The sequence below is a fragment of the Cebidichthys violaceus genome, unplaced genomic scaffold, assembly GCF_023349555.1.
Source record: "Cebidichthys violaceus isolate CVI_PGR_0920_01 unplaced genomic scaffold, fCebVio1.0.p SCAF_12, whole genome shotgun sequence".
Lineage (NCBI taxonomy): Eukaryota > Metazoa > Chordata > Actinopteri > Perciformes > Stichaeidae > Cebidichthys > Cebidichthys violaceus.
Genome location: NW_027176285.1, coordinates 758,939 through 776,231, shown reverse-complemented (window position 1 = coordinate 776,231; position 17,293 = coordinate 758,939). Strand labels below are relative to the sequence as shown.

At 43.9% G+C, this 17,293-nt stretch overlaps 1 protein-coding gene across 2 annotated transcripts in view; it reads right to left on the bottom strand.

The window, feature by feature from the left end:
- Positions 1 to 17,005, bottom strand: part of rai14 (retinoic acid induced 14) — a 30,517-nt gene extending 13,512 nt beyond the window's left edge. For both annotated transcript variants that reach the window (XM_068705794.1, XM_068705795.1), the window contains exons 1-3: positions 16,741 to 17,005; positions 15,291 to 15,372; positions 1,451 to 1,581 (exon numbers count right to left, since the gene is read on the bottom strand). In XM_068705794.1, coding sequence (XP_068561895.1) covers positions 1,451 to 1,581; positions 15,291 to 15,326 — 167 coding nt within the window. In that variant the 5' untranslated portion in view covers positions 15,327 to 15,372; positions 16,741 to 17,005. The remainder of the gene's footprint in view (positions 1 to 1,450; positions 1,582 to 15,290; positions 15,373 to 16,740) is intronic.
- Between the last annotated feature and the right edge of the window lie 288 nt (positions 17,006 to 17,293).

Genomic DNA, 17,293 nt, shown 5'->3' with positions numbered 1-17,293 from the left:
GAGACAAACCCAAAGCAGAGAACAACTAGGAGACGCAGTCACTACCAGTCACTCCATTTAGGACAGCAGAGAGTTTAATACCACAGACATTTTACATTTCTGCTAGCTTTCAGAGCAACATCAAACATCTCCTGACGTGGGGAACTTGGTGGCATCTACCTGCTCATACAGCAGACTGTAAAATCACAACTCCTAATTCTTAAAACCTTATTGTCCGTTTGTGCTTTTGTGTGCAGTCGGCAATCAATACAAGCTTTTTCCAGCTCAGCGAGCAGAGTGAAAAAAAAAACATTACATGCCCAGCTTTCCCTTTGGTGTTTGTGTTGTACTTGATACACACTCACACACACACACACACACACACACACACACAACTACACTCACACACAACTACACCCACATGCCTTTCTGTCAGGTTGTATCACCATAGAGATACTGTAGACTCCTCCTTTGTGAGTCCTGAAAAGATTGGAGCGTTGAGATCCCAAACTAGCACATTCATGGTGATTTACAAAGGCTGTGAGGATGCGAGCGCGCGCGTGCGTGCGTGTGTGCGTGTGTGTGTGTGTGTGTGTGTGTGTGTGTGTGTGTGTGTGTGTGTGTGTGTGTGTGTTTCTGCATTCTAGTCTCACACACAAACAGAAAAAGGTCAAGGATGTGAACTACTGATGGGACACAAAACAACAACCTGTGTGTTTGTGTCAGCATGTGAGAATCCTCACATTGGTTCTTGTGTTTCGGTGTTCCTGGCTCTGCATGAGTCACTCAACACATTGAGGTCAGCGAGTGTTGCGTTCCACAAAAAGAAAGGAGGTCAAATATTAACACTGAGCCACTGTGTTATCAACAGTCCTGACCGGTGAGGCAGCGAGCCTCACGTCCTCGGCAGACGTGAACTCCCAAAAGCACCGACTGTCAGGGAGGCTGAATTCATGTTTGAAGATCTCAACCTTTCAGGAACTAAGGAAGAAACGCTGTATTTTTAGATTGGCCATTCATTTTTAACGTAGTGCTGTGGAGCGGGAGAGTAGTTACATAAGCCCAAGACTTGAGATTTGGAGCCTTGAGATCATGACTTGAGATCATGTTCGCCTAAGATGTAACACGCCCATTTTCATTTGACCTCAATCACACTGTTTCTTATCACACATTAGTTATTAAAGGGTGAGCTAAGTCCCAGATTACACCTGAAAACCTGCACTTATTATATTTACTAGTCAGATATTACTAAACCAGGCTGTAAGCTGAGGAGGACATTTCATTCCACACTGATTTCTGTGTAGCGGATCTGAATTAAATTAATTCATCTTTGATCACAGCTGCTCTCCCCACGCTCTCACAGTCTGTGTCCTACAGAAGCCACAGCAGACTAGAGTCATTCATTTCCTTGATGCTATATCTGTACCACATTTCACTTTATTCTCTTGTAGATGACAGTAACAATGCTTACGCTGATTTGCCCTCGCCGTCCAGCTTCACTGCGCTGGCACCTTTCTTGGCAAGAAGTGATGCCACCTTCTCCACCTCGCCATGCTCCACCGCAGCCAACAGCCGCTCGTCGTTTTTGTTCCACTCATTGACCTAAAAGAAAGACAAAAAACATCATTATTATTATCAAGACATTGTTATGTATGTATCCACGGTTTTAATTCTAAGAAAGAATGTAATACCAGTCATTTATTTTATAACTAATAATAATAATAATATAACGGGGCAGAGCAAAACCTGTGCACCTCCTAACATGTTGGCAGCAGAGGTTGGTCAGTCAGCGCTCCCCGCCACCATCTGTGCATATCAGGATGCTGCACAGTATTAGATTTGACCCGATAGCCTACTGACCTACGCCTGATAAGCCCGCTGAACTCTCTGACTCCTGAAATACTTGTGGTGGCAAACTGTGCTCTATTTTCAGAGAGAGCAATACGCCGACATAGCGATACATGGTGTAAATAGCCTCAGTGGCAAACACCCAAATGCAATCACTGCAATACATTTTGCACAGCTGGTGGAAAAGTGCTGGGCTATAAAAATCCCTTCTGTCATTGAAACAGCTAGGATGACCACTGAGCTCTGCAGCCTTAGCCACTGATGCCTCACTGTGGACCAGAGAGTCAATGCAAAACACTAAAGGATCGGAGTTTTTAAAATACAAAATGACTGATGGCAGAGAAAGAGTCTTGCTTTTTTGGCAAGGAGCTCTGGAAAATCTCACACACACACACACACACACACACACACACACACACACACACACACACACACACACACACACACACACACACACACACACACACACACACACACACACACACACACACACACACACACACACCCCTTCAAAAGCAGGAGGTGATACTATTTAGGAGGTGGTGTAAGACGAGAAAGTTCTCTGACAGACTGGAAATATCAGATTGGATATAAAAAACACAGACGTGTGAAAAAGATATATGAATCTACCAGGTGCCTCTCCGTGTCTGTGATGAGGATACTTCAAGTATTTCCAAAAATATCCAGTACCAGTTTAGAGTTACTACAAAATAAATGCAGGATCAGGGAAAACCTTGCTGTGGAACAAATGAACGGTGGTACGAATGTCAGCAACACACTGAGATCTGAGTTAATGTGTGAGTTTTAACAGTCCGATTACATAATTCCTGTTTTACTGAAGACACTGGAAATGCACCTAGCAGCAGCTCTTCACTCTTTACCAGCGTGCTCAACAGAATACCCCAGAAACTGCTGGCTTACAGCATTTGCTCAGCTTTCATCCATTTGCTGATGTTTTGTTAGAAAGCACCCTGTGGGGTTTTTGAACACAAGCGGCGCTGTGGAGCAATGTGCTCCCTAGTGAGTCTCAGTTTAGTTTGTATCACACACACACACACACACACACACACACACACACACACACACACACACACACACACACACACACACACACACACACACACACACACACACACACACACACACACACACACACACACACACACACACACACACACGCAGCAGGCGATGTGAAATACAGTCAGCCGGTTACACGTTATTCAACTGATCGGCAGCTGATGTCCAAGGGTAGCAACGCACCAACAAAGGCAACTAAGAAGACGCTAGCAAACATATGCTGCACACACAGGAATATAAAAAACAAATGTATGGAGGAAAAAATATGCATTTGACACGTTTGTTAAGGTTACAGGATACACAGAAGTGTTGGTGAGAAACACTAAGTGTAAGAATAACTTGTGTTTGTTTACAAGGAAACTCCTCAGGGCAGCTTTACGTTTAGTACATTGATGACTCAGATACTGTACTTTTATTCTTCAATAAAATAAATACAAAAAGTGTGCGTGCAGGCATGTGTGAAAACAACACACTAATGTGGTCATGCATCAATAGGGTTCATTATATTGGCAATTTTGCACTGATTTCTTTCTGTTGAGTTTTACATTTGAAGGCTCTGCAAACATTAAAAAACAATAGATTTCTGTAAAATAAAACCCTAACCTTCAGTGGGAAAAGCACAGAGGAGCTGGTTCACACAGCAAATTATATATGTTTAAGGAGTGAAGCAAATGCTTAGACTGTCATCTACTGACTGAATTGATGTTGCTGAATACAGACCTGGGTGGCTTTCCGCCTCTGCTAAACTATTAATGAGAAAACCTGGTGTTGCGGAGCAGATCCTTCAGTAAAGGTGCTCTGGTGTAAGTCGAGGTGAACAGAGAAGTCACAGAAGGTGTCTCTTTCTGCAGCTGTGACTGAAGTGAAGCGGAACATGACACAGCAGGAGATAACTGAAGCTATAGAGAGGACATGTCCCACATGGAGCAGTGTTTAGGATTCCTCATTTTCACAGAGGTGAGCTGATTTTCCTCTCAGTACGCTGGTTTGAAGAGTCTCGTGATTTTCGTACAGCCAGTCATGTGTTGTTCAAGCAGCAGGCAGCGCACTGAAGCAGGCAACTACTAAAAATAGCTACTTTACAGATGGAGAAAGATGCAAATACACGACTGAGGCATAACTAGGAAACAGAAAGAAATATGTTTTATATGTGTCCGAGTTTTAACAAAATCCTCAAAGAAAATGTCAAAGGAACTTGGAGAGTTCTTTGTTGATGTAATTCGACAAGTTACTAAGTAGTTCTCTTCTTATCATGTTTGTGGACATGAGGAAGGGAGGAACTCGCTACTGTAATTGAGTGTCTTTATGATCCGGAAACAGCAGCAAAACAAACCGCCTCCTATAGGTGACAGATGGAACGACGAGAGCAGAGTCACATCTTCAGATGGTGAGGCGTCACGTCTGATCACACCAGTCTCTGTACCTTTTCTTAAAAATTAGTTATACATTTGAACGTATTGTAACCTTACCAAGTCCGGCTGTATTGTGTACAAATAACTGATGATGCTGATCTCTGGGAAGTTTTCTAAACACAGGAATTATTACTTCCCCCTTGGTATTTGACGTCAATACGTTTTCCACTCGAGTATGAAATGATTTTTAGAGTTGCTTAACCAGAGTGGCATGTCACACATGACAAAGAATGATATTGAAAAGTCTAAATACGTGTGCAATGCCTAAATAGAAGTGTATTATTTTTTAACACAGAAGTATGCTGGAAAAATACAGGCTTTTAAATGCAGCATGCCATGAAACAACTACCAGTGTTTATCCTTAAGATGCAACAACCCCTAATTCACAGACAGACCCTGAGGGGACAGGGCAGAGTCAATATGAAAGATGGTCAACCACAAAAATATGTCCAACCTCAGAGGACAGTAAGACGAGCAGCCTGGTGATTAGTAAGTTAGGGTGTGATTCAAAGCAGAACAAAAGGGATTAGCTAGTGCAGCGTTTTCATAGACGTAGCTCAGGGGTCTGTACTGTGGATCCTCTCGGTTCAGGGCGTTCTGCCATCATTAAAAACACGGACAGTAACACTAGACAGCCAGGTCTCTGCATACTCGCTTCAGTAAAGATCTGCTCATGCTGTGCTTGGTTGTCAGTTGCTTTGCATCAAGAACCTGCAGCCCACTGCCCTTTGTCTTCTCACGACTACCCGATGTGGTCAGTGCTCAGCTGTTGAACAGCATTAAGTTCAATCTCACACAGAAACGGTCAAAATGCAGCGCCGTACGTTTTAAGAGCTCCACTACAGCATTAACCTCAGGAAAAGAACGGTTTCTCACCTCATCTGAACCTCCACTGAGTCTACAGTCAGTCAGACATGTGTAGTGCTGCTGCCATTATCACCATGACATTTATTATTTCACAAAAGGGTTTATACGACAGAGGAACCAGTTCTACCGCATTGTTTACTTTAGTACACGTTTCACACATGTGTGTCTCAGAAGTGAACCGTCTCCTGGGTTCATGATCAAGTCCACTTGTTTCATATTGAGCAGGACTTCCTCTTTGTACACTGAAGAGTACCGCTGGTCACACTCAAATACAAGTTCTGTGAAGAGAAACACCTCTATCCAAAAACTGACAAGTATACAGCCTGCTTTCTTTAACAAGAACTGCATGAGGAACTGGAACGGTCTCTGACCTCCTACCAACCAGCACCAATAGAAACAATGACAGGGAAACGCTGATGTACTGCATCACATGATCCTGCCTAATGGCTTCTGAGATTTTAAAAAGGCTGAACAAAAAAAGTGAAGGGCTGCCACGACAGAGCAGCACGACATCGACAGCATTAGACTGCAGGACATTGCGATGGACAGGTTTAAGTGGAGCGGAATGCACTGCTCCAGTTCGGTCCCATACACACAAGCAGTGTGATCGCAGGGAGGCTGATGAAATAATCATGTGCTGGTAGAGAGGGAGCAAAATCAGCTCCAACAAAGAGTGATCGAACAAAGAGTGTTCAGGAGTTTTCTTCACTGAAAAGCTGCACATCGCAGGAATACTTTCCTGTTCTTAGAGAATCTTCATGTCCTTAAGAATACTTCCTAGTTCCAGCTCCTCAGTTGTGAGAATATGCTGCCAATAGTTAGTTACAGTCCTGACCCTCATGATGTTACATCTGGACACAGAACAGCAGAGAGTAGGTCAAACGCTGTACCTCTAAAGCAGTGTACAGCACAGTCACCCTCAATGACCGTTTGGACATTATCTGCTCGTATTGACTACTGCTGGCTTAGCCTACATTGGCTTGCACTGGACAGCATGGATTTAGCCCACATTGGTTTGCACCAGCAATAAGTCACGGGTCACTAATCCTGTGATTATAAACCAGCGAGACCACCGTTGTTCTGTGTACCACCAGGAAGTGAACAAGGATCTCACTTCCTCCCTTGCTTTCGGTTCCGTTTCCCCGCCTGCCCTCCTCTCTTTCAGGTTCTCCCTCTCCGTCTGTTTCTTGTGCTGTGATAAGTGTGTTTACAGTGGGATCAGGGTGCGGACGCTAGTGTGTGTGTGTGTGTGTGTGTGTGTGTGTGTGTGTCGTTTCTCGGTCTTTAACCCAACACTCATTAAAACACACAAAGAGTCCGCTGATAACACTAAGTGTTTCCTGTTTGTCCAGGCGTGAGGCTGTCTGCAAGGACAAGGACAAGAGAAGACGCAGCGAGAGAGCTGAGGAACAGAGAAGGCAATGAATGAATGGGGAGAGACGCTGAGAGGCAAACAGAAACGTTGGATTGGTATAAATCATTATGACTGTTTATGTTCCATGTGTTGCTTTGCTGCTTTGTTGTAATGAGTCATTGTCCTTTTGTCCCCTCATCTCCTCACATCTGTTCATTTCTCTCCATTAGAAAAGTCTTGGAAAAACAATGATGGAATCACAAGTTCAAACATCCGTCGTTACTTCAGTTTTAGAATTAATTGCAGAGAAAACAGATGAAGTGTTTGTTAACCTAATGCTTTCTGCCTAAACATGCTCAGAGTGTTTTTCTGCTTCTCTGAACTTCCTCGGTTCTCTGAAGGAAAAACAAACTAAGACGAGGAAACAGTTAACCCGACATCACATTCTGTATGTTTGTACAGCTCAGCCGCTTCAGCAGGTGGAGTTTAACTGAAACAATGTTTACTTTAGTCAAGCTTTCCTATTTCCTTCCAAAACAGACAAAAGATGATGTGTATTGATCTACAGATAAAAAGGTGTTCAGTCCTCTTTGATTTCATGGGTCTCTTTGGCCTTCACTACGGTGAGCATACAGGTCGTTCTAATGCAGCTTCACGTCCACATATGAAGTGCTACAAACTCAGTTTAACTAAGTTAAGCTGGACATGATAAGCAAAGGGCACGATAAACTGCATCTGTCCTGGTCTGAAAGGCAAAACCAGGACTAGTGATGTCATTTAAGGGTAATTTGATCCGACGGCGGCACCAACATCACTGGTACTGAGGAGATGAAAAATAACCGTGACAACCGGGATCTGGGCAGTAATTGTCAGGACATCGTGCTCTGGACTGAAGTGTGGGACAGACAGAGTAAACTTTGATATAAATTAAGAAGATACGAGAAGCAGAGGGGAAATAAAGCAGAGGTGACCCAGTGAGGAAGTAGTGCTTCTAAAGAGAATACACAGAGAGACTGATTTACTACAACGCGTAAGCATGGAGAGGAAATAAGGAAAGGAAAAACAAAAAAAGCAGCACAAGATTATTAGGATAAAAAGAACAACTCGGGACAGAATAACATATGTTCAAGTGACAAGAACAGTCTCTGTTTGAGGGACAGTTGAGGGCAGTACAGACAGGAAGTAGAGGAGAGCGAACAATGTACAGAACAAGAAGGAAAGGAAACAGTGAAGGACAGATTGACACATATACAATATCTCTGCCCTTTGATCAGCAGTGGCTGTTAACTTCAAACCCCTAATCGGCAACAAAGCAGACGCTGAAATATCCTCAAACAATACATCCTTTCTCCCAGGCCACAGCTGAAACCGCTTACTGCCCTCTGTAACACACACACACACACACACACACACACACACACACACACACACACACACACACACACACACACACACACACACACACACACACACACAGTTTACTAGACACTGAAACTGAGACCCAGAATAAGAGCGTTAGTAGACAGAACGGTTAAACAAAGACCAGATGGTTGCTCTCGTGATGAAAGTTTCTGCCATGTATTTCACAATCCTGCCCGACCTGGACCACACGTCATGAAGTACATTCACATCATGAGAGTGTTTCTTTCTTATTTGGCAACCAGCACCTCAACCTCAACCCAGCACTAAAGGAGTCTAAGCTCAAACGGGTGAACGTTGGTACAGTTGATATATTGTCCATGTATGAACACCAGCAGATACAGAGATAGTTTTACTTCTTTATCTATTCTTCCTTGTCAAAACCAGGCACACTATTACCAACAATGCAACTCAACAGTCAACAGTAGATCCGGCTGCGTTCTGCTAGTAGCGGCTACTGTAGCCTGTATAGGACATTTTTCACATGATGGTGTGCTCTCAAAGATCTTTAAACAAAGACTACTAAAGATAGATGGAGAGTTCCCCTCTAGGAACACTACTGACAGCCAGGGTGAACAGCATCCCTGTTAACACTCAGTCTGCCAAGAGAGCTTCTTTGCACCAATTGTGCCAACATCAGTGACTGCCAAGGAGAATGTATGTGTATAATATATAATGTATGAAATGTTATACGATTAATTTTAGTCCGTAATTCAGTTATTTTTTTGACTTTCCTCCATTAAGTAAATGCTTAATGCAATGTAGTTAAGACTCAAAGAAGCACTGCATTGGGATACCGTGTGTGTGTGTGTGTGTGTTTTAACTGATAAACTAAAGATACTTGTTATTGTTTTAAAAGTCTCTCTCTCTCTCTCTCTCTCTCTCTCTCTCTCTCTCTCTCTCTCTCTCTCTCTCTCTCTCTCTCTCTCTCTCTCTCTCTCTCTCTCTCTCTCTCTCTCTCTCTCTCTCTCTCTCTCTCTCTCTCTCAAGACTTAACAGAAAGGAAAACAAAACTGTCAGCATGTCGTCCATCGGCCCCTCTGACCCTCTTCAACTCACCCAGTGACACAGCTTGAAAAGCTCCCATTAGCGGACATTTCCCTTTGACCTTTTCTAACGACCTCTTATTCGACTGCTTCTACTGCTGCCCCTCTCAAACAACTGGTGTGGTTACAGGAATGCCATGAGGCCACCGTGACTCTAGGACCTGGGTTGTGACGATAAAAGTACATTTGCTTAGTGCGTTACAGGCTGCGACGAAGAAACAGGTCCTACTACGTGAACACTGTCCCACACTCTGTACGGACACATTTGGACACAGCTCTTTTCATTGAATCAAATTGATGCGAATGTCTGGCATAAGACATTTATGGGGGCAAGCAGACCTCCGGTAAAGAAAATAGCCCTCATGCAACACTTCCTCCTGACACAAATAGCCTTTCCTGCCCTATAAATAAACACTGCTGGACTTGGAAAGCAACCAGCCTCATTACGCTGGAGGTCTGCTCATAAAGTCAGTGGAGTAGAGCAAAAATATAGTGTAGCCCTGACTTCAGTCAGGAACCAGGACAGAGGTAGTTCATGCACACGTCAGCCTACGACGAGTCCAAGTGGAGTCAGATAAAAGACACGTATTAGTTACGGTCTTTTGAGCTCCAGGGACAAACGTTTGTGAAACAGGAAGACAGAGTCTGTCTGGCTACTCTGCTTTAAACTTCCATGACTTAAATCATCAGACAGAACTAAAGCGAGCAGAAGCAGCTCTTGGAGGAACACCACAAATCAAGAAGTGCGATGGTCTCTCGTGAAGGAAAGTTCTCATGGGTTTTTTTTTCCAGGTGAACTGAGTGTAACCCTCCCTCCATCCATCTCCTAGCATGAATATTGTTCCAGTTGTTCGGCGCAGGCCAAACCAAACAACCCGACGGTGGGCGGGGAGCCGGACTGACCTTCACGCTCATATAGGGTTTCTCTCCCGCTCACTTTGCTTATTTATCTGGTTCTGGTTCCTCATTATTCCTTTATCTTTGTCTCTCATTTGTTGTTATTCTTCACAACTCCTCCCTCCAACCCCTCAGCTGAACTCCCCTCATCCACCTCATCTGCTCCTGTCTCTCTCTGGTGCCGTCAGCCTTATCAGTGATTAGTTATGTCTCACACCATTACTTCATCTGCGTGTGATTCTGAACCACGTCAACACACACAGTCTTGTGAGTCGTGGTGCACCGGGTGCACAGACGCAGCTTTCCTTAAGAACTTTAAACTTGCGCTGATAAATATATCTTCACAAACATATCACCGTTAACATAAACATAAAGCAGCAGGAGAGCACCCTGCATCATGTCCTCACACCCACACCAGTAAACAAACAAGTCCACACACACACACACACACACACACACACACACACACACACACACACACACACACACACACACACACACACACACACACACACACACACACACACACACACACACACACACACACCCCTGCTTCTACCATGCTCAGTGCTTCATGTGTTTGCTGACGAGCAGGTTTCCTGACTGTTTCTGTAGTTCATGTATCAGACGATAAGGAATAGAGACATCCAATGGGCGGTTCCTGCTTTAATTGGATCCGTGTTTAAACAGACTCTAAGCCGTGCTCCTCAGCCTGTCCTGGGATTCACTTAAACAACTTTAATTGGTTTTTTTTAACATTCATTTAGAAACCCTTGGGATCAAAATTGACCACGGTGGCTGATGCTGTAGATCATCTACACTACATACTGTAAGCTAAACTAGTACAGCCATAGAGGCCGGACTCTGCAGCAAAACACTATCCATGTTCTGAGGAGGAGTCAAAAATAACATTTGGCAAGATGACATTTATTTTCTGCTTATGTCCAGATTGACATATTGCACTCAGGACAGCGACTGCTCTGATACCTTTGAATGAGCCACACAAAGCAGTGCAGAAGCTTAGGAATCAGGATTCATGTGATGTCACATAGTGCTGAGATGATTAAATAAGGTTTGTTCCTCAATGTGCTAAGAAGGAGGGGAAATATGGTTTCATGTTTTTACAGTGCTGCTGAAGTCATCACAGCAGACACATTTCATAACAACCCATTATAAGAAGGACTTCATTCCTACAGTATTTAACATCGCTACATTTAGATTCTATTCATTTTAATAAGTGCCAAAAATGAAAACAATGTGTAAATGAGCAGTTTAGTCTCCAGTGTCGCGTCGCTCAGATGAATTGAAGCCATGAAACAGCTGTGTGGAGTGAGAGGAGACACTATAATCCACACTTCAATTACACAGAGAGACTGCATGTGAAGGGAAGGGTGTGTGTGTGTGTGTGTGTGTGTGTGTGTGTGTGTGTGTGTGTGTGTGTGCATATGCTGTGGATACCGGTCTATGCACATGGATGTGAAAGTGTGTGTGTGTGTGTGTGTGTGTGTGTGTGTGTGTGTGTGTGTGTGTGTGTGTGTGTGTGTGTGTGTGTGTGTGTCTTGAGTAATCCTGCTTAGTCTGACGGCTGGGGGAGCAGCTTTAAGTAGTGTGACAGTATGATGGGCCGGGTGAAGGTTTAATTCTAGAACCCCTGTGAACAATAAAATACACACGTACTCACAAACCCAAATTGTGTCTGTCTCTGTGTGTGTGTGTGTGTGTGTGTGTGTGTGTGTGTGTGTGTGTGTGTGTGTGTCTGTCTCTGTGTGTGTGTGTGTGTGTGTGTGTGTGTGTGTGTGTGTGTGTGTGCGCGCGCGCACGCGCGCGCTTGGGGGATGGTGGTGAGGGGCTGAGAGTAAGATAAGAGTAAACAAATGAACTAATTGAGAGCAGCTCTGCTCAAACAGCAGGACGCTGTGTTAATGTGCTCTCAAAGGGTCGACGCACTTCACCACATTTAATTAAGATCTCTCAAACTAATTACACACAACTGATTTTCACTGGTGGAGTGATGTTCTACATTATAAAACGGGCTTTCCGTCGTTTGACAGTACTCCGTGTTAAGTAGTACAGAGGAGTGCTATTTAGGGCTGCTTATCAAAGCGCAATAACTTTCTGTTCTTAGTCCGTAGCATTAAGTAGTGAAAAGTACCAAAAGCTAGAACTGAACGTTCAGATCTGTAGTCTCATCAACTTCTTTGATTTAAATCAAAATGTTGACTTTAGACGGGCAACATTATTGGACAACTCACTACCAACCAAACCACAGTCAACACGCTAAATCTCCGTCTTCTTGTATTCCAACCTAACATTAAATAAATGAGCCCTAGTCTGAACACGACAGAGAGAAACATTCTGATACATTATTGTTGCAGGTCATAGCAAAATCATCTCCGACAGCCGATTGTTCAAACATGGCTGAAGCTAAATGTCTGCAAGTCTCTCTGTGGCTGATCGCCAACCCCATTCCCAGAAACCAGATTACAGCGTCTGCTTGTCTTAAACACCCCCCCCCCCCCCCCCCCTCGCTGGTGTTACTTTAGATACTGACATGTACAGAAATTTGACAAATTGAATGTAGGAAAAAGTCACACCACAACACAGCCATGATGACCCCAGTGCAGAAGAAAGAAGTTATTACTATTGCTGTATAATCTGTGAGAAAATCACCCATTCAGTTCTCAGCTAATCTTTGTTGAGCAGCAATGAAGCCGTTTAAGATTGAGGTTTGAAACGCTTGCGCACCTTAAGAGCAGGCAGCGTTTTCACACTCCTTAGCCTTCACCTGGCGACACATTCTGCTGAGTCTGCATCATGGCTGTACGGTTGTAGGCTAGTTCACATGGGTATTTATTATCAGGCCATATAATCCGGTTCAACAGTTAGTGCTTCTGCCGCCTGTCTCATATTAAAGAGACAGCACTTCTTCTGCTATTCTTCAGGCCTCATGTTGCACAGAAGGTGTTTGAGTGAAGGTGTGGCTGCCTGATGCATTCACTTCACTGGGCTGGAGGTGGATCCCCAGAGTGAAGCATTCAGTAACGAGTTGACACTCAAGCAGAGACTCCATTACACACTATGTGGAAATGTCTTTACCTCATAGTGAAGCTATTTATGAAGGTATTAAGTTTCTGTTATTTTGTTGTTAAAAAAAAGAAACGGGCCTGTTTTGGGTTTTTTGGGGGGAACATTCCTGAGAAATCGGTCACTGAAACACACAGCCTGAAATAGAACCACAGACATTTTTGCGTTCTGTTATGGTTGTTCAGGTTTCTATAAAAAGCAGTGGAATAACTATTGGCTCAGAGGACAAACATGCTGGCCTGTTCGGCATATCTTAATCATGACCATTCATTTAATCATTATGTGTGCACTACAGTACCGACACGGCTTTACTTTCCTCTGCATCACAAATGAATGTGTACTTCACTGAGAGATTATAAAAGTATATCTATGAAACGGTTTTTATTGAAAAATAATGATCTTAGTAAATCGAAAAGAGTAAATCGTCCAAACTTAGAACATAATTGGCAGAGATGCTTTTAAATAGAAATAATCGGGAGTTATTAAGTTACTTAATTACATTACAGTCATTTAGCAGACGCTTTCATCCAAACTGTGACTTACAATTCAGTATCTATCTACCGTAGGTGGAGAGCGATTCTGTGGCTAAGTGTCTTGCTCAAGGACACATTGACACGAGACTAGCGGAGAGGATCTAACCTCTGACCCTCCGATTGAAAGGCGGCCCCTGCTCTCCACTTGACTGGTACAGTCAAATGTTTACTTTCCCCAAAAAGTATTGTATCAATGCACAAATACAAAAACAGGGATTTATTAAAATTCATAGACGAACCGAAAAATAATTAGGCGTCAAAGTGCGACAATGTGTGTGTGGGTGCGAGTCCTGCAAAGACATGCGTGACTGCAAATGGCTTCGGTCGTGTTTCTAAGCAACGTGCACATCCACCGCTCTTCCCTTTCTTCTCTCATGCCGCCTACGACGGGCTATTTCAGTGACGACAAGCATTCCACTCCAACAGCATCTCTCTCCGTTTACAACTCTGACTGGAACAACGCTGGTTCTGACTGCTAAACCCCAGTAAAGGTGAGCCGTGTTACGCACCGAGGGGGAACTACTGCGGCCTTGCTGCCCAATTCTGGACTCGACATTTTCTAGAACAATGGACACTATTGTACTCCCCCACATAGCTGACTGAATTTGCAATAACTCACTAATATTAGGCAGTAGATCCATGTAAAATGGCAGGCTGTTAAAGATTAAATCAAGACACTTATTTGCATCTGTATTCCTTAAAAAGAGTTTTAAATCTACATTTGAACGTGCCTATGATGATTTCTTCAAAAGCAGAGTTATTGCTCTCCACACATCCATGCACTAGTTATGCCTTATGCAGTATATGATGGCTATAATAGAGTAAAAGCAGGGATGTACTCCACCTAATGCTTCCTCTGTTGGACGGCATCTCTCTCAACAGAGCATGACATTTAACCAGCGCTCACCACCCTGCCCTGCCACACACTCCCAATCTCATGGAAGCCGCCCACATAAACCAAGTATCTCATTCAGTTGGCATTCTTCTCTCCATTCGCCAACTTCTCTACTTCTGACACTCCCTCATCCCATAAAATGCATCCCATTCATCCCAAGCCTCCAGCTTTTTCCTGTCTGGCGTTTGGCTCTGTGTCATTACGGTCACTGTGACAACAGATGAGTCAGACGCCGTGGAGACGCCTCACTTCCTGTGAGTGTAGAGTATCATAGGCTGAGCGAACGAATGACCGAACCGACACTGAAGACTAAAGTCCTCCCTAAAGACTGATTCAGAGTCAGCAGGATCAACTCCTCATCTGGAGCGATGCAGATTTTAAGGATCTCGGGATATTTGTGGTCTTTGTAGGAAAAATTGCATCACATGTGGATCACCTTCCAAAGTGACTCAACGTGTCTGAATAAAGGTCTGTGTTACGTCGCCGACACCATTTATCACGGTTTCTCAAGCTCAAGGTCCCGTTTTTAGGTCCTAAATTCTCATGACACCCGCAATCACAGCTGACAAGTGTTGTGTTAAATTGAGCAAGGCATACTTCTTCTGTTTACAGGAGCAGGGAGGAAGCTCTAAATGGATTACACAGACATTGGGATTAAAATCTATTTATTATATTTTTCCAGCCCATTTGTTTTTCTTAAATAGGGTGCTGCTGACCAAAGGTTGAGGAAATCTGCCATAAATCATCCGCAACTGCTCAAGGCATGACTACACAGACACTGACTCAGCCTTGCAGACACACACACACACACACACACACACACACACACACACACACACACACACACACACACACACGAACAAGTGTTACAGTACTTACATCGGTTTTTCTGAACTTTGCTTTGAGGCTCTTCATGTTCAGTCCGGTCCATGCAGTCACACGCTCAATCACTCAGTCAAGGCTGTGGAGAGAAGAAAGACAGATGTTTAAACTCAACCTTGGTGATTTTTGTGTTTCTGGAAGACTAAACTACATGATTTATGTGACACTATATCCATACAAGTCACACTCAATATGAGGCGCAAATGTGCAGCAGCAGCAGCAGGAATTTACCGTGGCAGTCGTCTACAGCCTCAATAAATCAACCGTTTGACTGTCAAAAGCAAATGTGTACAACGTTTCCATGGTGAGTGTGATGGTCACAGTCCTCTACAGTTGATCTGTAACGAATCTGAAGCACTTCTACATTCAACGATTCCTTTCCAATCAATGGGTCGTTCTGGGAATGGACTCTGTGTAACACATGGAATTCTAATTTAAACCTGTTGTTGGAAATGATATCCGGCTCTGTATTGTTTCCTATAAGGATGTTTTAAATCACCACAAACCTCTTGGGGATGTCTGTATTTTTGCGCCTTAACTGCCTCAAGACATTTCCAAGTTTTCATGCCTGAAATGAATTTGGCAGTGATTTACTCCCAAAATATCAAAATAGCATTCCAGGCAAGATTAGTCTACTCACTCACTTCATTATTGTTATTATTATTTCCAGGTCCCTCTGTGTCTGCTTGTATTTCAACCAAAGGGAACCGTGCAAGCAACTTGAGCCTCTGATAACTGGCTGTTAGGTCCTGAAGAAATAATATTCAACAAAAATGTATGCATTCATAAATGTTGTTGCAGACGTTAGAAAGAGTTCTTCCGATGGGCAGACACTGATGTGTTCTGCGGTTGGGTTGTAGGTGGGTGCATCAAGGACAGCCACGTCTCGGCTCCTCTGGCAGCATTCAAGACAACGAGACTAACATACGTCCGCGTGCAAACCTTCATGTTGTGTAAAACATACCAGCTGCCCGCTAATGAGCTGAAAACAGCAATTAAGAAGAGGTGGTGGACTGCGAACGTATCACGTGTCAATCAAGTCAAGACGTCAAACAAATGTGTTGTCTCACGGTTAGACTGAGTTAACTACTGAATCAATGTTAAACCTTCTACTCGACCTAATTAAGTCGACTTTATCAGCACAGTTTATCAAGTAGCTACTAGCGCATATTTGCATGCTGCGCCTCAAACAATGGAAGTTATGTGAATGCATGCACAAACATGGGTATGAGGCTGCAACTCGTTTAGCACAAAAAGTATCAAATGCGCGCGACGTGCATCATTGTGCACAAACAATCGGATTGGGCACTTTGTAACAGGAGCTGTACGCGTTTCACTTTCAACAGAGACTTACCATCAGTTAGTTGCGAGGCTTTTAAACAAAAAGAAAAAGACGACCAACAAACTAATGTTACTTACATGACGTGAAATCACTGGACACACTTACCCAGTTATGAGTCGCAGGAGGGCTGGACAACATCAAAGAAACGGTTTTGTGCCAAAAACAGAGAAGCTACGGAACCGGCGAGAAACGGGCGAGCCGCTGTTGTCGAGCAGGAGGATGCATGAAGGAGTAGAAAACAGCGCGCCCCGACACACCGGCCCGCATACATTCACAGTTGTTCACTTACTCCTGCCCGTCTCTCGCTCGCTCGCTCGCGACTCAACTCAAAAAGCTGTTGCCCGGTTTAGGAAAGTGACGTCACTCCCCCCAGTGCTCTCGTGACCGCGGCGAGCGAGCGAGCGAGCGAACGAGCACTCTTCTTTTCTCCATTGTGCCCCATTCACGTCCTGGTTAGGGGGGGGGGGGTATTTCCCACACAACTCACACACAGCTAGAATACAGTGAAGGTGAATATAATAAAACGCGTCTTATTATTTTGCTGACATAACTTTTTGTGTATTAACCGCAGTGTGTGTTCCAGATTGTCAACCAGACCCCTGAACTCCCATGACCTACTAACTTCAGACGTCCAAGCTCCAAAACGTTGGGTCATATA